Source organism: Nicotiana tabacum, chromosome 8 (assembly GCF_000715075.1).
Source record: "Nicotiana tabacum cultivar K326 chromosome 8, ASM71507v2, whole genome shotgun sequence".
Lineage (NCBI taxonomy): Eukaryota > Viridiplantae > Streptophyta > Magnoliopsida > Solanales > Solanaceae > Nicotiana > Nicotiana tabacum.
This window is the reverse complement of record NC_134087.1, coordinates 11,589,299-11,611,225: the sequence shown is the minus strand read 5'-3', so window position 1 is coordinate 11,611,225 and position 21,927 is coordinate 11,589,299. Positions and strand designations below refer to the sequence as shown.

General features: G+C 37.7%; 1 protein-coding gene across 1 annotated transcript; it reads right to left on the bottom strand.

The window, feature by feature from the left end:
* Positions 1 to 827: 827 nt before the first annotated feature.
* Positions 828 to 6,373, bottom strand: LOC107767757 (AP2-like ethylene-responsive transcription factor At1g16060). The gene is made up of 8 exons (XM_016586850.2): positions 6,019 to 6,373; positions 5,736 to 5,818; positions 5,549 to 5,557; positions 5,218 to 5,306; positions 5,015 to 5,088; positions 4,882 to 4,932; positions 3,612 to 3,688; positions 828 to 1,483 (listed from the first exon to the last, which is right to left on the bottom strand). Exons 1-8 carry the CDS (start codon positions 6,198 to 6,200, stop codon positions 1,029 to 1,031), a joined length of 1,020 nt encoding a protein of 339 aa, XP_016442336.1. The 5' UTR covers positions 6,201 to 6,373; the 3' UTR covers positions 828 to 1,028.
* Between the last annotated feature and the right edge of the window lie 15,554 nt (positions 6,374 to 21,927).

Sequence of the window (21,927 nt, the reverse complement as noted above, 5' to 3'; positions counted from 1 at the left end):
CAAGAATTGAGAGCAACATAGCAAGGCATTTTGTGAGCAATTCCTATGAGATTTAAGAGTGTGATCCTGAAGCTACACGAACCAGATTAAAGAACCAGCTCCATAAAGAGTTTCATGTGTCTTTCTTTATTTCTAGTTCAAAGTGTAGTATGCGTTTTGAGTTGTACCTTTCAGCTTTCTTAGAAGCAAATTGTACTAGGTACTTGAGTTGTATCATTCAAGTTAGAGTTAACTTGAAGTAGCCGCAACAACCTGTGGCGTGTTGTTATAAGGGTTAGAGTTAATCCTTAGGTTTGCAAGAGGTTGTAAACTCTAGTTATATTGTTCAAGTCAGAGTTAACTTGAAGCAGTCGCAACAACCTGTGGCTGGTTGCTACAAGAGTTAGAGGTAATCTTTAGGTTTGCAAGAGTTTGTAAACTTTGTTGCTGGCTCAGAGTTGTAGTGAAATATTTGGAAAAATTCTACTGGATAGCAGGTCGTGGTTTTTTACCTTTTGATCCGGATGTTTTTCACGTAAAAATCCTTGTGTTGTTTACTTTCTGCATTATTTATTCCGCGACTGTAGTGTAAGAAACACACAGAAGAACCAGGTCCTTCAATAATTTAGTGCACGCGAAAATTGACACCACACAAATCACCTCCTCTTGTGTGATGTTGAAGTATAAATCATAAAGGTTTACGTTAACACATTACTCTAAAGGCTATCTATCAAAATATAAATATTAGATGCAATATTTTGACAAAGAGAAGTCATTAAACAGAAGTAAAAGAAAAACATAAAACAGAATCCCTCGCTTTGACTCTCTCCCCTAGATAACTCTTTAAATAAAATAAAATAATCAATTATTCAAAAAATCAAAACTGAGAAACAATATTTCTGACCTTTAATTTTGTTTGTTTTGGTCTGATTCTTCCAGCTGCCCTTAACCTTTTAGTATTAACAGTTAAAACAACCATGATGATGTATCTTGAATCCCCTAATATTCCTTCAAACTCCTAATTAAGTCACCTAAGTGAAGCTAGTTAGCTAGGTATTAAGCTCATATGCAAACATAGGCAATAGAAAGGAATCCAAATCTCCAAAAATAATATCATGCTCTTCGACAAAACTACTCGAATCTTGGCAGTCAAAGTATGTTTGTATGTCATCTGGAAAACTCCTCCGTGGCCTGTCCGGCTCCGGCGGTGTCTCTGGGAAGTCAACAACCGATGACGCAGCTGTGCCGCCCACTGCATGTGGCGGAGGTACGGTGGTTCCGGCAGAATTTGAGCTCTGCTGTTGTTCGTGCTGTTGGTGGATGAAGTTAAAATCTATTTCCTCCTTTGTGTTAGGAATGGGATTTAGGTCAGTAGAATTAGGAATTGGTGTGGAATTAGGGTTGCGCTTGATGTAACGGCTAAGGTCAAAGTTTGTGACAGCGTTAGGTCCCCTATGCTCTATAGCTGCCATATCATATGCCATTGCTGCTTCCTCTTGAGTAGCTGCATGTTATTATTATCAATTACTAATTGAAAAAAAAATGAGGGAAGGAAAAAAAAGAGATATCGAAATAAAAATAATAAGTACACTAAAAATTAAAAAAATTTAACATATTCTATATATACATAATGAAAATAATCCAATAAATAGACACTGTATTATTTCCAATCTCAAGACCTCAGAGGCGGCTTAACCCCCAAGCCACTAAAGCGGCGGCTTTAGGCCTCCCAAAATTAGAGGCCCCAAAAGCTACTCTTTTTATATGTAATTTAAATATTTATTATATTTATTATTAAATAGTGATAAAAAAATTCCAATCATCTTTTGCTACTTTGTCACCAAATATTAATAATATAGTTTTATATTTATGTGATCTTTTTTCGAAGTTGATTGAAAAAATACAAATGAAAGTGAAAGACAATTAAATTTGTAGTTACTTTCTAGTTCTTTTTACTCCAACTTGAATAAATTTTATTTACAGTTCTAAATTTGTAAGATATTTTCTTTCAAGATCTCTATATACATGCTTCAAGCTAAATAGATCGTAAAATATTTATCATCATTGTAAATGCAAATTTCTACATGATTGTTACTTTGGGAGACAATGTTATATAGTGAGTTACGTTGACGGTCATGTAAAAGGAAAAAAATTAAAAATTAAACTTAATAAAATCTTATCGGGGTTGGTTACATCGTGAAGATGAAATTGCATCTCAAAAAATAAAAAGAATAAACTTCAACAAAAATATCTAAAATTATTAAACAAGTTCAAGGCCTCTTATTACGTCTTGGCTTTAGGCCTCTTATTACGTCTTTGATTTTAGGCCTCTAAGCGCAAGACCCACCTTAAGTATTCATCAAGTCTTTTTGTTTGTTACAAGAATACTGTACATTTCGTGTAACTTGTTTATAAGTTCTTTTGTGATCGATTGTGATACCTTAGGCGAATCTCACATTGACAAAACACATAAGAGATGCTGGGTATATAAGTAAACATGTCTTAAACTCTACTAACGCGTTTTAAAGTCGTGCGAGCTTAGACCCAAAGCAAACAATATCACTAGCGGGCTGGACTGTTACATATAGTATAAAATTGTTACATCAATCATATATTTTCTGCATATCCGGTTCAAAATACAGATACAGTGATATTTTTCTCTTCTGGGTCTATACATAGTAATTGTCTATGCACATAATTTGTGTGAAATATCCCATCAAAATAATTACGGTCAATGAAAATTGAGCTGGAGGTTGAAATTGAAGTCATGGCTCATAGGATCTCATGGGTTGTTTTAAATAGCAGACCTAGCAGTTGAAAGTTGGTGATCTATAAACCCAACAACCAACTAGTAATATTTAATCTAGCTAACTTCTTGGCTGTTTTTCTTCTCTAATTTGACTTACTTTCTCCAATTCAAATGATATGTTTGGATTCTTTTGGAATAATTAAACATTGAATAGGCTCTTTATTGGTAACTGACATAACTGTTTTCATTTGGCAATATTAATTTAAGACACAACTATAAGCTCCCCACCACATGCAGTGACACGGGGCCATCAAGATGTACTATTATAGATTTCTAATTGCATTTATGAATAATATCATTAGAGTTGTACTGATTTAGAATATAATGTCTTTGATAAGGACGTCTAAGTTGTTGATCAGTTATCGTCCATAGATTTTGGCTTTATTTTTTCAATTTTTTTTTTTTGAAAACATTGTTTATTTATGAAGTATGATTATGTTTTGGAAAAAAATTTCAAGTTCCCAAAAAGTAGTTTAGGATAGTTTTTGGGCGAAATTTATTCTTCCATTCACAAAACTTAAGTTTTTTTCAAATAAAATGCATCTCCAAACGTAACTTCTAACTTCAAAAAATATTTTTCACACAACTTCAAACATTAGCTTAAAAATCACACAATAATTCACATAAAAATCACAATCACACAATCCTAAAATTATTTTTCAACAAAACTATCAAGATGTAAAGGGAGGACTCATATAATTCCTTTAATTTTAATTCTTTCTACTTTTTATTTATAACTGTAACAATGGGATAATTCCAACAGAAACAGGACAAAAAAAGTAGAAAAATATATACAAGTAGTATGAACGGATCTCTTACGTACCATATGTTCCAAGGTAGAGATACTTGTTGCCAAACACCCTGCCAATGCGAGCCTCCCATCGCCCATTATGGTGGTGTCTACAAATGAGTAATACAAATATTGATTACATTTAAAGAATTGACACAACAAAAAATAAATTACAACATTAAAAAAAGATAGTTCGTGTTAAATTTAATGTTATTCTTTTCTTACTTTATGTGGTGAAATTAATTATTGTGAGCATATGTTCGAAGAGGCGTGAAGCATTTTATAGAGAGTTCTAAAGTCAAGGCCAGGACGACATATCCAATGGCACAAGAATGGGAAGAGATTAAACCCCATATCAGTTCATGTGATACCAATTGCAATAATGGGCATCGATCTAATTAGAACAACTTTTGACAAATTAGGCTTGATATCAAGCTTCATTTTATCTTTACATACATCCCCTGGATCGAGTGACATGATCGTCTGAAGAGTTCAATTGAATTCTTTTTATCGAAAAATTATATAATTTAAATAAGGCAAGAAAAACGTTTGTTACATATTTAAAATTTAGGAATTCCCTTTGACATAAGAGAAATTTCTAATTTCGTGGCAAAACTAGACCAAATAGTTCATATGTATATCACAGATTCGAATACTAGTTGTAATATTCTTACAGCTTCTTAAATTTCTTGTTGAAAATTCTAGCTGCACTACTATCAAAATAAAATTAAGAATAACATTTGTGGCTGGCAAAAGCATGCAATACTTCTCCTTTACTTCTCTTTTCATTTTCTTTTTTTCGGTGGACCTATGGCTTTAATTAAGTGCAGCACTTTTAGATCACCGAACATTTTGTATCGAGGCAAGTCTCAAGTGCCGAATATTGGTTAGATACGGTGCATAATACTAATTTAATACTTAGTAGGGCAGACTAAGTGATCTTGTATTGTCTGCATCTCTAATCAAGAAAATGTTATAGCCTACAGGTGTACAACGAATTTGTGAAGATAAAGGCGGATCCAAAATTTTAAAGTGGCGGGAATAAAAGTTTGAACAAATGCTAGGGTCGGAATTGAACTCAGGCAATGTATTGAAAGTCAAGTTTTGTCCCCCAAATCGACCACTACATCTACCCAAGATTTGAATCTTAAGGTATCAGTCAAAATATATACCTATATTATTTAGGATATATACACATACATACATATAATTTTTATCGAAGTTACCTAGGGGTAGGTCACCCCTTACCCTTTGGGTAAGGTAGAAATTTTTCTTAATATTTCTCAAGATGATGATTAATTACCTAGCTACGCCTCTATATCTCGAGACTCCTCTTGAAAATCCACTGCTTTTTCTGCAAAATAAAACACTCATTACCTTATTAATATAGTACAAATATTAAAGGGAAAATTTGTTTCTATGGAAGTCGATAGTACCTTCTCAAAGAACCAATATATTCTTCTCTCGATTGATCTTCCATTTCCTTAAGCTCTTTTTCGTACGTCGAAACCTACATTCATAGCCAAAGGAAAACAAACCAATAAAAATGTATAAGAACTAGGATTAGTGATTGAACAAGATTTTGCACTATTAAAAGAGCTAATAACTTGGAAAAAAAATAAGATTAAAGATTAATTACAGGGAAATTAAGGATGGTGTCTTGACCCCAATACTTCAATGCAGCCAAGTCATATGCATGTGCAGCTGCTTCTTCGTCATCGTAGGCCCCTTAATTAGAAATAAGATAAGATTCATTGAATCAATTACTCATTGTGGTAAGCAGCAATGCTTACTTTCTTATTTAAAAAAATTAAACTTCCCTTTTAGAAATGGAAAATCTCGTAATGAATAGTACTGATTTGATATGCTATACGTAGGCAAAGGCTTTCAATATGAAATAATGCATATTAAATCCGAAAATAAAATTTTAATTTCAATTTTAATTTGAATGATAATGATAGATAACTTACCTAAATATACTGCAATTTTATTGGATTTGATCACAAGCACCATTTAAGAAAGAGGAGCCAAAGAAAACAAAAAAAAATCCCATCAGTAATGTAGTTGAACAACATCATAGCTAAATATTCATAATCACTAAATAATAAACTAATGAAGGAAAAAGAAAAAAAAATAATGGACAAAAAATTGGTGAACCTTGTCTTCCTTTTTTGCTCTGTGTTTCATTCCAACAGTTCTTATCCCATAAATGAGCTTCATATCGACCCGTCCACCTGTGCCTAATAATAATATGTATCCAGCAGGAAAAGAATTTTCACATACTTAACTCATGAAAAAATAACAGGCTGCAGGCACGTGAAGAGACGTATTAAATATTTTTTTTATGTAAAATTAATTAAATTCTAACAATTTTAAAATTTTTAAATAAAATGATCACATACTTGAACGAAGAATAGAACTAATGCAAATGAAAATATACCTTGTGACACCTCTGTAAATGGAGCTACGTTGTGGAGGAGAATCTCTGGGGACGACGGCTTTTCGCTTTCTCTTCCCTTTGGAAATGGCATGATCACCACTACCACCGCTATTACTGTTATTCTTGTCACTGTTATTACTATAACAAGTGTTTTTCTGATTTGCTTTTGAGGTTTTCGCCATGAAATTTTGAGACTATGACCTTAAAATAGAAACTTGATTGCTCACTGAAGTAAATAGGAAAAGGCTGGCCCTTTAATTTATGTTAGAGAGCTGCCTGACCTGTTCCCAATTGGTTTCTGTGTCTTTCTCTCTTCTTTAGATTTTGACTTGTCTTTTCGCTTTTTGTGCCTCAATTTTATACTCATCCATTTACCCAATCAGACTTTCTCTGCTCCAATCTAATTTGAACTACTTTCTTTAATTACTAATACTATGTTTGGCCAAATTTTTAAAATCAACTTATTTGGAGAACATACTATTTTTTTTTCTTTCAAAAGTACTTTTGAAAAATATTTTTGAGCAGCAATTAGTATTTGGTCAAATTTTTAAAAAGTATTTTTCTCAAATGTGCTTTTTAGAAAAATACTTTTGGGAAGAAGCTACTTTTTTCTGCTTCTCCAAAATTGTTTCTGCTTGTACTCAAACGCACTTTTTTTTTTCTTCAAAAAGTCTGGCTAAACACTCCAACTTTGAAAAAAGAATTACTTTTTTTTGAAGAAAAAAAAAATATTTTTGACTTTAGAGAAGCTTGGCCAAACAGACTATAATTTATATCTTTTTATAAAATAATAAATCATATAACTAAAATATGCAATCGAATTTCGTAAAGTTTATTGAAAAGTTGTTTCAAGACTTTCTTAAACACACATTGTGCACGTTTCCAAAAATTTTGCAAACCTTTTTAGAATGGCGCACTTCCAAACACATTTAAGGTGGAAAATGAATATCAGGTCGAAAGAGATGGAAAAACCAAAAAAAAAACAAAAAAAGGCTGCAAAAGATAAGGACTAAAATGATGACCTAAATAGTAAGTTCCACTCAATTAGTAATTTGTTGGCTGTGGGCTTGGTGTGTGTTGATGCAAGTAAAAGTTGGAGCACCTACTTTGACTAGTCATTATCCTTAATAATTAGTAGCAATGCCTCTTCATATTATCTATTATAAGTTGAGTCCTATCCTAACCTAGGCTAAGTTACATATATTTCAGTCTTAAAAATGTGTTCAATTTAAATATTTATTTCGCTTTCCTCATCAAAGGTTGAGTACAAGCTAGCTCCCCCAACTACAATTAAACTGACAATTATGCAAACCAGATTAAGGTGGGCATGAACAAACTTGGTTCGGTCTCGATCTGGTTTTGAGTTTGGGCTGGCTAATTTGTTTCGATGATTGAGACCAACTCATGTGCAGGACCTCTACCCGACTGGTTCGGCTGGTTTGCACAAATGTCCAATTTTTAGGCCATTGTTTATATTTTATCTATTATAAATAGAATTGTATTTAATGTGAATATCTATATTTTAGAGAGATTTAGGGTTTGTTATTTGGTGGTTAAGTCATTTTTTCCCCTATAAATAGAAGGTTTCTATTTCATTATAATTAATCTCAAATCAATAAGAATTCTCTCTCTACTTTTCTTTGCAATACTATTCTTCTTTTATTATTTCATAACACGTTATCAGCACGAGACTCCAACCAATTGAGTAGAGGCTTTGGGATACGCGCATGGTGCTCAACTTATACATAATATCGAGCATAATGATTGTCGATTGCTCCATAAACTTCCCTCAGGAATAAACTATGGATTTAAGGTAAGTATTTTACCTTATTTTCCTCTTTTAAATTCTTGAAATTCTATAATTTGATTTTAAATACAAGTAAAGACAATAAATTTTGATTATAACTCTAATAGAGTTTGTGAGAAATTATAACTATCCGAAGTGGTAAAATTTCTATGTCTTGTCATGATCAAATTCATATATTATTATGAGCACAAAAAGTGGAAACTCGTCCTATTAAATTTGCTTTATTCTCGTCCCGTTAAGAGAATGTGGTAGCAATATGTAATAAGTCTGAAAGAAGACAAAATTATTATTGTGAAGGCATCAATGATTGTGAACGTGGCAATAGATGAAATTATAATCGTCATCGTTGTGGTAATGAGAATAATAAGGATTCTCAAAATAATCCTTCACTCTGTGAAAGTAATATTTGTCATCGATTTGACATGAGATTTTATAAAGCACATATATATGATTATGGTCTATTCATAATATGAATGTGACAACATGTGATTTATGAATACATATTCATTCTTGAAAGAATATGAACGTGCTACTGGTAGTGAATATACCACACTAACCTCTAGAAGAGGTTTGAGATGAAATAAGAAAATAATTCATTATTATGGCATGAATGGTCATTGATCACATACCTATTGTGATAATGCCAAAATATTATGGCAGTGTGATTATTACAAGGCAAAAGCAATAGAAGCAATATATCTTACCTATAATAATTTTGACCATGACCACAATGGTATAACTTTCTCTTTGAGATAGATATTTACCATATGGATGTTGATGAATATATGTTAGTATAAAATTAATTGAGAGATATAGAAGAGCCAATTATTACTCCCTCCGTTCCAATTTATGTGGACCTGTTTGACTAGGCACAGAGTTAAAGAAAAAATGAAGACTTTTGAAATTTGTGGTCCTAAATAAGTTAAAAATGGCCCCGTAGTAGTTGTGCAGTTATAAAATCTTCTCTTTAAGAGTAGAATTATAAGTTTAAGCTAAATTATTTTCAAATTTAGAAAGGGGTCATTATTTTTGAAACGGACAAAAAAAGAAATAAGTTCACACAAACTGGAATAGAGGGAGTACTATTTTGGAGGAATACAATTGATTTTCAATAAGGTATTGAGTCGTAGTAAGTCTCAAAGAAATTTATTGAGTTTCTAAAGTATTCGCGAAAGCGGTTGGTTATATTGAGACTATAAATAAATGAAGAATTTAATATCTTCTATTACTACGGGGTAATATGTATGTGAAAAGTTACCTGCTTTATTCTCCAGTTTGTACTTCACAAATAAAAGAATTGTAACGACCCGACCGGTCGTTTTAAGAATTAACGCCTCGATCCCCTATTAACTACTTTTCCAGTGTTTGTTTCTGCTATTGTGAGTTTACGGGAGGATTTATTTGGGGTTCCGGAGAGTTTTGGGACACTTAGTCCCTAAATGAGAGTTTAAGTTATAGAATTTGGACCGTAGTCCGAGCAGTGTGAAGATGGCCTCGGAATGGAATTTCGTTGGTTCTGTTAGCTACGTTGGGTGATTTCGGACTTAGGGGGTGTTCGGATTGTGTTTTGGAAGTTTGTAGTTTAATTAGACTTGAAATGCCGAAAGTTGAATTTTTGAAGTTTTTGGTTTGATAGTGAGATTTTGATATTGGGGTCGGAATGGAATTTCGGAAGTTAGAGTAGCTCTGTAGTGTTGAATGTAATGTGTGTGCAAAATTTCAGGTCATTCGGACGAGGTTTGATAGACTTTTTGATCAAAAGCGTAATTCGAGAGTTTTTGAAGTTCTTAGGCTTGAATCCGATGTAATTGGTTGATTTGATGTTGTTTGAGGTATTTTCAAGATTTGTATAAGTTTGGATATTGGTATATGACTTGTTGGTGCTTTTGGTTGAAGTCCCGAGGGCCTCGGGGTGATTTCGGACGGATGACAGGGAGGTTTGGAGTTAAGTTTGGCAGCTGAAGCTTTATGGTTGCTGTCGTAACCGCATTTGCGGTTGGGAGGCCGCAGGTGCGACTTCCGCAGATGCGGAAGCAAGCCACAGAAGAAGCCAAGAGGTGAGTCAGGTGGAGCCGCAGAAGCAGACATCTGTACGCATTTGCGATGGCGCAGGTGTGAGAGAGTGACTGCAGGTGCAGTCCCAGACCTTTAAGTGAAAACCGCAAGTGCGGTGGGTTAGACCGCAGGTGCAGAATCCCTGGGTCAGAAGGTATATATTTCACCCTTCATGATTTTGGGCCATTTTTCTCAATATTTCATTCGGGATGAAGCTTTTGGGAGCCATTTCAAGGGAGATTTTCAGAGGGATTTATTGAGGTAAGGTCCTCGGTTCCTAAGCTCGTTATTATGGTGATTTTTATCATTCTAAGCATGAAATTTGAAGGAAAATCAGTGGTATATTGGGGGTTGGGGCTTGATTAATTGGAGTGCTTTGAGTGGTGATTTGAGTTCCGATTTTGGTACTTTTGGTATGAATGAACTCGTGAGAGCGTGAGAGTTCCGAATTTTAAAATTTTAGCCGATTCCGAGACATGGGACCGGGGGCATTTTGGTCATTTTTCCTAATTTCGCATATTAGCTTAGAATTTATTAGTTGAGTTAGTTAATTGAAGTTATATTTACATTATGCAATTACTTTAAATAGATTTTGGGCCATTTGGAGTTGGATACTTGTGTCAAGAACGTGGTTTCGAGTTGATTGAGATGGTTCGAGGTAAGTGGCTTGCCTAACCTTGTGTGGGGGAACTCCCCTTAGGATTTGGTATTGTTGATAATTGAAATTCCTTGTACGTGAGGCGACGTGTGCGTACTTGTGCTAATTGTTAAAAATCATGTTTTCATTAATTAACTATAATTGTGTTTCTTTTCCTCTTATACTACTTGCAATTTAAGCCTACTGTTAGCTTAGGGAAGCATGTCTAATTGACTTAATTGCTTTACTTTCTCAAACTGTCTTATTTAGATTCTGTACAACATGCTAGGTTAGAAATACCTGTATTACCTTGGCATGAAATTTGAATTGAATTGAGTGTTCTTCGTGTTGCTGTTGTGTGTTTACTTTGGGACTACGGGACATTATCCCGGGAGATCCCCTGCATGTTTACTTTGGGACTACGGCTTTGTATTCCGGGAGATCCCCCTGCACTTTTATATTAGAACTACGGGACTGCACCGGGTAGATTCCTCCAGTACTGCATATTTACATTTGGGACTATGGATCAGTATTCCGATAGATCCTCGTGTATTATGAGTTGGACTACATGACGACACCCGGGATATCCAGTGGATATTTATATTTGGGACTACAGGATAGTATCCTGGGAGATCCCCAGTTGTTCCTCTGTGTTGAGCTGTATTCTTTCTATGATTATTTTGTCTCTATTGTAGTTGTTGTTGTTCTTACTATCCTGTGTACTTGTTATTGTTTGCACTTAATCATATTGTCTTATTTTATACTATTATACCTTATTTTTCATCTAAACTCAGTAGGGCCCTGACCTTTCTCGTTACTACCCGACCGAGGTTAGGCTTGGCACTTACTGAGTACCACTGTGGTGTACTCATGCCCTTTCTGCACATGTTTTTCATGTGAAGATCCAGGTACTTCGACTCAGCCCTACTACCCTTGAGGCGAGGCAATTCTCTAGAGACTTCGAGGTATATCTACCGCGTCCGCAAACCGAGGAGTCCCTTTCCATTCTCCCTTATAGTATCAACCCTTCTGCATTTTCTTTTGTTTAGACATTCCAGAGTTAGACACTTGTAGTTATCCAATAGCTTGTGATTTCATGAGATTCCGGGTTTTGGGAAATGTTGTTTCAGTTCGAGAGTTTGTATTTTATATGCCGAGTGGCATCTTAAATGCTTCATTATGTTATTTTGCAGTTTTTGGCTAGTTTTATTCTGTTGTTTTCTGTTTCCGCAATTTGTTAGGCTTACCTAGTCGTAGAGACTAGGTGCCATCACGATAGTTTACGAAGGGTGAACTAGGGTCGTGACAAATTGGTATCAGAGCTCTAGGTTCATAGGAATCATGAATCACAAGACAGTTTATTAGAGTCTCGCGGATCGATACAGAAACGTTTGTACTTATCTACGAGAGGCTATGTAACTGTTAGGAAAATACCACTTCATTTGATTTCTTTGTCGTGCAAGATGTTGATATCACAATTCTAAACTTCTGTCTTCTATTCTCTCACAGATGGTGAGGACACATGTTACTCGAGATGATCAAGCACCCGCGCCCCCTACTAGAGCCGTTAGAGGTCGGAGCCGGGGTAGAAGACGAGAACGCGCACGTGGTGTAGCCAGAGCACCCGTGCTAGCTGCCTCCGAGGTGCCACCAGCAGTTCCAGCCAAAGTCCAGGCACCTGATACGCCTACTACTACTACTACTCCAGCTCTCCAGGAGACTCTTACATATTTCATGAGCATGCACACCACTCTGGCTCAGGCAGGGTTGTTTCCCCTTGCTGCAGCTACATCTTAGGACAGGGGACAGGGGAGGAGCACAAACTCCTGCCACCTGGACTCCTGAGCAGCGAGTGCATGTTTATTAGGTCCTAGAGATTAATCTTGTATAGCTTGCAGTCCTGGATCAGCCCGAGGACAGGGCAGGAGCTTCCGAGGATGAGCAGCTGAGGCTTAAGAGGTTCAAAAAGTATAAAGCCTCGTGTATTTAGTGTTCTAGCATCATATGATGATTTGGGATTCTAGATGAGTGCCACCGTATTCTTGGTACCATGGGTATATCAGGATCGAGCGGGGTTTCCTTCACTACTTTCCAACTTTGAGGAGTCGCATATGAGTGGTGGCGTACTTATGAGTTAGTCAGTCCAGATGAGGCAGCTTCCCTGACTTGGACTCAGTTTTTTGATATGTTCCTGAGAGAGTATGTTCCTTAGAGCCTCAGGGACGCATGGCGTGCAGAGTTTGAGCATTTGTGCTATGGTACTATGACTGTCTCGGAGTATGTTGTCTGTTACACTAGCTTGGCTAGACATGCCCCAGCCTTGGTTTCTACTGTTCGACAGAGGGTTTGCTAGTTTATTGAGGGGCTTATTCCCAGCATCAGGTCTAGCACGGCTCGTGAATTGGAGATGGATATTTCTTATCAGCAGGTGGTGAGCATTGCTAGGAGAGTGGAGGGTATGTATGCTAGGGATAGAGAGGAGAGGGAGGCCAAGAGGTCTCGAGAGTCGGGCCATTATTTTGGTCTCGTGATGTAGCTGCAGTTCGTCATGGTAGGAGTTATATGAGTCACCCTGTTCATTCAGCTCTTCCAGCAGCCAGCGGTATTTCAGCTCCTCTTAGGCCTTAGGAGCCTTATTATGCACCTCTAATATCTAGTGCGCCTCCTGCGCAGGGTGTTTTTAGTGGTTAGTCCAGCAGACCTAGCCCAAGCCAGTCACAGCCGCCACATCCTCCTAGAGCTTGTTTTAAGTGTGGTGACACATTCCATATGGTGAGGGATTGCCCCAGACTTAGAAGGGGTACAGCTCCACAGACTTCTCAGCCACAACGTGCCCCACAGAGTTCTCAGACTATGGTTACAGCTCCAGTTGCTACCCCACCTACTCAGATAGCTAGAGGTGGAGTTCAGAGAGGTCGAGGTCGCCCTAGAGGGGGAGGACAGGCCAGATATTATGCCCTTCCTACCCATACCGAGGTTGTTGCCTCTGATTCTGTCATCATAGGTATTATCCTGGTTTGTCATAGAGATGTATCGATTTTATTTGATCCAGGCCCCACCTATTCTTATGTGTCTTCTTATTTTGCCCCGCATTTGGGTGTACCTCGGGATTCTTTGAGTTCCCCTATTTATGTTTCTATTCTTGTGGGAGATTCTCTTATTGTGGACCACGTTTATCGATCGTGTGTAGTTGGTCTTAGTGGTTTTGAGACTAGAGTCGATTTATTATTGTTCAGCATAGTAGATTTTGATGTTATCTTGGGCATGGACTGGTTGTCGCCCCCTTATGCTATTCTTGATTGTCACGCCAAAACTGTGATGTTGTCTATGCCAGGTGTACCGCGAGTAGAGTGGAGGGGTACCTTAGATCATACTTCCAGTAGAGTTATTTCATCCCTTAAAGCTCAACGTATGGTTGATAAGGGGTGTGACGCGTATCTAGCTTATGTGAGAGATATTATTATTGATACCCCTACAGTTGATTCAGTCCCAGTAGTACGAGATTATCCTGATATATTTCCAGCTGACCTTCTGGGCATGCCACCCGATAGAGATATTGATTTTTGGCATTGATATGTTGCCGGGCACTCAACCTATTTCTATTCCTTTGTATCGTATGACCCCTCCTGAGTTGAAGGAGTTGAAAGATCAGTTACAGGAATTTCTTGATAAGGGTTTTATTCGGCCAAGTATATCACCTTGGGGTGCTCCTATCTTGTTTGTGAAGAAAAAGGATGGTTCTATGCGTATGTGCATTGATTATCGCCAATTGAATAAAGTTACAGTGAAGAACCGATATTCGTTGCCTCGCATTGATGATCTATTTGACCAGCTTCAGGGTTCATGAGTGTTTTCTAAGTTTGACTTGTGTTCAGTTACCATCAGTTGAAGATTCGGGAGCCAGATACCCCGAAGGCTGCTTTCAGGACTTGGTATGGTCATTATGAGTTCCTTATTATGTCATTTGGGCTGACCAATGCCCCAACAGCCTTTATGCATTTGATGCACAATGTGTTCTGGCCATATGTTGACTCATTCGTCATTGTCTTTATTGATGATATTCTGGTGTATTTCCGGTGTTGGAAAGATCATGAGCAGCACCTGAGGACAGTGCTTCAGACTTTAAGAGAAAATAAGTTATATGCAAAGTTCTCGAAATGTCAGTTTTGGTTGGATTTCGTGGCATTCTTAGGCCACATGGTATCGAGTGAGGGTATTCAGGTGGATCCGAAGAAAGTGGAAGCAGTGCAGAGTTGGCCCAAACCATCCTCAGCTATAGAGATCCGCAGTTTTCTTGGCTTGGCGGGTTATTACCGTCGATTCGTTGAGGGGTTTTCATCCATTGCAACCCCTATGGCCAGGCTGACCTAGAAGGGTGCTCCGTTCCAGTGGATGGAAGAGTGTGAGGGGAGCTTTCAAAAACTCAAGACAGTTTTGACTACAACCCCAATTTTGATATTGCCTACAAGTTCGGGGTCTTATTCTATCTATTGTGATGCCTCGAGGATCGGCCTTGGAGCGGTATTGATGCAGGACGGTAAGGTAATTGCCTACGCATCCAGACAGTTGAAAGTACATGAGAAGAATTATCCTATCCATGATCTCGAGTTAGCTGCCATTGTTCCCGCCTTGAAGATTTGGCATCATTATTTGTACGGTGTGCCTTGTGAGATTTATACTGATCACTAGTGTTTGTAGCATCTGTTCAAGCAGAAGGATCTTAATTTGCGTCAAAGGAGGTGGTTAGAGCTGCTGAAGGACTATGATATCACTATTTTGTATCACCCGGGCAAGGCCAATGTAGTGGTCAATGCTTTGAGTCGCCAAGCGGAGAGCTTGGGGAGTTTGGCCTATTTACCAGCAGCGGAGAGGCCCATGGTGGATATTCAGGCCTTAGCCAGCCGGTTTGTGAGATTGGATCTTTTGGAGTCCAGTCGGGTTCTAGCTTTCGTGGTTTCTCAGTCTTTCTTATTTGAGTGTATCAAAGAGCGTCAGTTTGATGACCCTCATTTGCTTGTCCTCAAGGACAAGGTTCTACATGGTGATGCCAGAGATATGACTATTGGTGATGACGGGATGTTGAGGATGCAGGGTCAGATTTGGTACCCAATGCTGATGGGCTTCGGGATTTGATTTTAGAGGAGAGGCCCATAGTTCACGATATTCCATTCATTCGGGTGCTGCGAAGATGTACCAGGATCTGAGGCAACACTATTGGTGGAGGCGGATGAAGAAAAATATAGTTAGGTTTCTACCTCGGTGTCTCAACAATCAGCAGGTGAAGTATGAGCACCAAAGACCAGGTGGGCTGCTTCAACAGATAGAGATTCCAAAGTGGAAGTGGGAGAGAATCACCATGGACTTCGTAGTTGGACTCCCACGGACTTTGAGAAAGTTCGATGCCATTTGGGTGATTGTGGATCGGCTGACCAAGTCCACACACTTCATTCCCGTGTGTACTACCTATTCTTCGAAGCGGTTGGCGGAGATTTATATCTGGGAGATTGTTTGTCAGCATGGTATTCCAGTTTCCATCATTTCAGATAGAGGTACTCAGTTCACATCATGGTTTTGGAGGGTGGTACAACATGAGTTAGGTACTCGGGTAGAGTTGAGCACAACATTTCACCCTCAGACGGACGGACAGTCCGAGTGCACTATTTAGATTCTTGAGGATATGCTCCGTGTGTATGTGATTGAGTTTAGAGGGTCTTGGGATCAGTTCTTGCCATTGGCGGAGTTTGCCTACAACAACAACTATTAGTATAACATTCATATGGTTCCGTACGAGGCTTTATATGGTAGGCGGTATAGATCCCCGGTGGGTTGGTTTGAGCCGGGTGAGGCTAGATTATTGGGCACATACTTGGTTCAGGATGTTTTAGAGAAGGTTAAGGTAATTCAGGATAGACTCCACACAGCCCAGCCAGATAGAAGAGTTACGTGAATCGAAAGGTTCGTGATGTTTCTTATATGGTTGGAGAGCGGGTTTTGCTTCGGTTTCGCCTATAAAGGGCGTTATGAGATTTGGGAAGAAAGGGAAGTTGAGTCCGAGGTTTATTGGTCCCTTTGAGATATTGCGGCATGTTGGGTAGGTTGCTTATGAGCTTGCCTTACCTTCCAGCTTGGCAGGAGTACATTCTGTATTTTATGTTTCGATACTCAAGAGGTATCGCGATAATCCATCGCACGTGTTGGATTTCAGGTCAGTTCAGTTGGACAAGGATCTATCTTATGTTGAGGAGCCAGTAGCAATAGTTTACATACAGGTTAGGAAGCTAAGGTCAAAGACCATTGTATTAGTAAAGATTCAGTGGTAGGGTCAGCCGGTCGAGGAGGCGACCTGGGAGACCGAGCAGGATATGCGCAGCCGTTACCTTTATCTTTTCACTACTTCAGGTATGTCTCTATGCTCGTTCGAGGAAGAATAAATGTTTAAGTGTAGGAGGATGTAACGACCCGGCCGGTCGTTTTAAGAATTAACGCCCCGATCCCCTATTAACTGCTTTCCCCGTGTTTGTTTCTGCTATTGTGAGTTAATGAGAGGATTTATTTGGGGTTCCGGAGAGTTTTGGGACACTTAGTCCCTAAATGAGAGTTTAAGTTTTAGAATTTGGACCGTAGTCGAAGTAGTGTGAAGACGATCTCGGAATGGAATTCTCTCGGTTCCATTAGCTCCTTTGGGTGATTTCAGGCTTAGGGGCGTGTTCGGATTGTATTTTAGAGGTCCGTAGCTTAATTAGGCTTGAAATGCCGAAAGTTGAATTTTTGAAGTTTGCGGTTCGATAGTGAAATTTTGATATTAGGGCCGTAATGGAATTTCGGAAGTTGGAGTAGCTCTGTAGTGTTAAAGTGGCATGTGTGAAAATTTTCAGGTCATTCGGACGAGGTTTAATAGACTTTTTGATCGAAAGAGTAATTCGAGAGTTTTTAAAGTTCTTAGGCTTGAATCCGATGTTAATTGGTTGATTCGATGTTGTTTGAGGTGTTTTGAAGATTTGTATAAGTTTGGATATTAGTTATATGACTTGTTCGTGCTTTTGGTTGAGGTCCCGAGTGCCTCAGGGTGATTTCGGATGGATGACGGGAGGTTTGGAGTTGGGTTTGGCAGCTGAAGTTTTATGGTTACTGTCATAACCGCATCTGCGGTTGGGAGGCCGCAGGTGCGACTCCCGCAGATGCGGAAGCAAGCCGCAGAAGCGGCCAAGAGGTGAGTCAGGCGGAGCCGCAAAAGCAAACATCTAGATGGATCTGCGATGGCGCAGGTGCGAGAGAGTGACCGGAGGTGCAGTCCCAGACCTTTAAGTGAAAACCACTAGTGCGGTGGGTTAGACCGCAAAAACAGGAAATGGCCACAGGTACGGAATCCCTGGATCAGAAGGTATATATTTCACCCTTCGCGATTTTTGGCCATTTTTCTCAATATTTCATTCGGGGTGAAGCTTTTGGGAGCCATTTCAAAGGGAGATTTTTAGAGGGATTCATTGAGGTAAGGTCCTTGGTTCCTAAGCTCATTATTATGGTGATTTTTATCGTTCTAAGCATGAAATTTGAAGGAAAAATCAGTGGTAAATTGGGGGTTAGGGCTTGATTAATTGGAGAGATTTGATTGGTGATTTGAGGGACCATTTGGGGTCCGATTTTAGTACTTTTGGTATGAATGAACTCGTGAGAGCGTGAGGGTTCCGAATTTGTAAATTTTACTCGATTCCGAGATGTGGGCCCAGGGGCGTTTTGGTCATTTTTCCTAATTTCGTGTATTAGCTTAGAATTTATTATTTGAATTAGTTACTTGAAGTTATATTTACATTATGCAATTATTTTAAATAGATTTGGGTCATTTGGAGTCGGATACTCGTGGCAAGAACGTGGTTTCGAGTTGATTGAGTTGGTTCAAGGTAAGTGGCTTGCCTAACCTAGTGTGGGGGAACTCCCCTTAGGATTTGGTATTGTTGATAATTGAAATGCCTTGTACTTAAGGTGACGAGTGCGTACTTTTGCTAATTGTTAAAAATCCCATTTCATTAATTAATTATAATTGTGTTTCTTTTCCTGTTATACTACTTGTAATTTAAGCCTACTATTAGCTTAGGGAAGTATGTATAATTGACTTAATTGTTTTACTTGCTCAAACTGTCTTATTTGGATTCTGTGTAGCATGCTAGGTTAGAAATACCTGTATTACCTTGGCATGAAATTTGAATTGAATTGAGTGTTCTTAGTGTTACTGTTGTGTGTTTACTTTGGGACTACATGATGGTATCCCGAGAGATCCCCCTGCATGTTTACTTTGGGACTACGGATTTGTATTTTGGGAGACCCCCCTACACTTTTATATTAGAACTACGGGACTGCACCGGGTAGATTCCCCCAGTACTGGATATTTACATTTGGGACTACGGATCGGTATTTCGGGAGATCCCCGCGCATTATGAGTTGGACTATGGGATGACACCCGGGAGATCCACTGCATATTTATATTTGGGACTACAGGATAGTATCCTGGGAGATCCCCAGTTGTTCCTCTGTGTTGAGCTGTATTCTTTCTATGATTATTTTGTCTCTATTGTAGTTGTTGTTGTTCTTACTATCCTGTGTACTTCTTATTGTCTGCACTTAATTATACTGTCTTATTTTATACTATTATACCTTGTTTTTCATCTAAACTCAGTAGGGCCCTGACTTTCCTCGTCACTACATGACTGAGGTTAGGCTTGGCACTTACTGAGTACCGATGTGGTGTACTCATGCCCTTTCTGCGCATGTTTTTCATGTGCAGATTGAGGTACTTCGACTCAGCCCTACTACCCTTGAGGCGAGGCGATTCTCTAGAGACTTCGAGGTATATCTGTCGCGTTCGCAAATCGAGGAGTCCCTTTCCATTCTCCCCTATAGTATCAGCCCTTATGTATTTACTTTTGTTTAGATATTCTGGAGTTAGACACTTGTAGTTATCCAATAGCTTGTGATTTCATGAGATTTCGAGTTTTGGGAAATGTTGTTTCAGTTCGAGAGTTTGTATTGTATATGCGAGCGACATCTTAAACGCTCATTATGTTATTTCTTCAGTTTTTGGCTAGTTTTATTCTGTTGTTTTCTGTTTCCGCAATTTGTTAGGCTTACCTAGTCTAGAGACTATGTGCCGTCACGATATTCATGGAGGGCGAACGAGGTCGTGACAAGAATGCTATAATAAAATAAAAGTTTAATGATATAAAAACCCATATCATATAAACTTGGAGTTTATTGATGATTGCACGCGTCATGGTGTAAACCTGAAGTTTATCAATATTGATAATTTATTGAGCTGACATAATTCTTTTAGCTATGTTAATTTAAGTATGATGTGCAAAAATAAAAGAGACACATGGGTAAATATTAAAGAACTAGAAAGTTCTTTACGAATTCTCTTATATTTCTTGTTCTCGTTAATTAATAGACCAACTAAAATTGGGATTGAATCCCATAAATACTGAAAATATCAAAGGTGAATATGGGCACATTCACCTGCCATATGTACCACATAAGATGTATCTATGAGATAGTTACCTATGCAATTATTATTAACCCACAACTTGGTGTTTGCAAGGTAACTTGCTCAATAATTTACTTTAGAGCATAATATTCAAATTTTCTATTCAAGACATTTCATCTTGATAAGTTGGTTTACATCACAGCTAGTTTAGCAAAATAATTTATTGAGTGTCTCCAATTTGTTAGCACCCAATTTTTTCCTTAATACAAATCGCTCCTAAAAATATTCCAAAATAGTTTAGAGTTGTTCATACATATTTAGATTTGTTTTAAAACCATAGAAAATCATAAAATATTCAAATCTTAATTTCACAGCATTCTAGATTTTAAATTGCATTTTAGAATTTAATTACATTGTTAAATGCATTAGTTAAATACATAAAATCACGAAGTGCATTCTTAGGTTAGTTAATTAATTAATTAGTTGCATTAGTCCATAATTAGGTAAAATTGTAACGACCCGATCAGTCGTTTTGAGCATTTTCACTTCGCTTGCCAATTCTCGGGAATGACTAGTTCCGTATGGTGTATTATAAGTTATGTAGATTGTCGGTTTTAGTTTTCAGGTTAATCGAAATAGATATGGAAGAATGATTCTCAACTTGAAGCTTTAAATTTGAAAGGTTTGATCCAGTCTTGACTTTTTAGTATATGTTTCGAATTTGGATTTTTATGATTTGGTTAGCTCCGTTGGGTGATTTTGGACTTAGGAGCGTGTTCGGATGTATTTTGGGGATTCGTGGTATATTTAGGCTTGAATTGGCGAAATTGAAAATTTGGCGTTTTCCGGTCGAAAGTGGAAATCTTGATATCAAGGTCGGATTGGAATTACGAAAGTTGAAGTAGGTTTGTAGTGTCATTTGTAACGTGTGTGTAAAATTTCAGGTCATTCGAATGTGATTTGATAGGTTTCGGCGTCATTTGTGACTATGGGTACGGTTCCCGTGGCATAGTCATGTTATGTAAATCCCAATTCGAGTGTGTGCATTTCACATGATTCGACCATAACTTCAAATAATAATATCAACATGTTGTAAATCTTGGGTGCATTTCATGTGGCGCGATTCGCAATGTGTTCTAAAAATAATAAGTGTCGCGACATCACGACTTGTTCAAATAAATTCCATAATCCCAAAAGCATTTTAAATTAATTAAAAGCTGTTAGAAAGTCAAAAATGCACAGTAGGCTTAAAATTCGTAATAAATCAGATAATTAGGTCAATTATTAATAGTTGAGCGACCATGCTAAAATCACGAAATTTGGAGTGCCTCACACCTTCTCCCCGGTTAACAAAATTCCTTACCTGGTCTTCTGGTTTCGTGGACTTTAAAACAGATTCAAATTTCCTCGATTTGGGGTTTACAATAAACTGGTGACTTGGGACACCATAAATGATCCCAAGTGACGACTCTGAAACTAAATAAACAATCTCATATCAATTAATGTCACTTTAATCGGAAAAACTCCCTATTCTTCGGGAAAAAAGAGGTGTGATATAATTAATAGCTAAATTATTGCTTAAGAGAATAAAATTATCTATATCAGTTTGATATATGTTATATACAAAAGTATATTATATTATTCCCTCACAAGTGGTTCAGGGTTAGGAACAAAATAATTCCATCTAATTATAATTGATGTGCGGTGTATATTTTGATTAACACTATAATGCATAATGGTGGATTTCCAAAGTTAAAGAAGCAAGTTAGTTTTTCTAACATAAGGAGGATGCATGCTAAACAGTAGAGAAAAAGTTACGTGGAGTGATTTATCATTTGTACCACTAGATCCTCGAATAAGATAATATGAACTTGAAGTTCATAAAAAGATAATTCATCTGCATTATAATGCAAAGCATGCCAGACGCATTTGCTG

Bases quoted from the DNA above. Each gene is read 5' to 3' on its own strand.
- LOC107767757 (XM_016586850.2), bottom strand. From the start codon at position 6,200: ATGGCGAAAACCTCAAAAGCAAATCAGAAAAACACTTGTTATAGTAAT. The intron at 5,819-6,018 runs GTATATTTTCAT...TATTATTATTAG, and splicing joins ATTTACAGAGGTGTCACAAG to GCACAGGTGGACGGGTCGAT. The intron at 4,933-5,014 runs GTACTATCGACT...TTTATTTTGCAG, and splicing joins TATATTGGTTCTTTGAGAAG to AAAAAGCAGTGGATTTTCAA.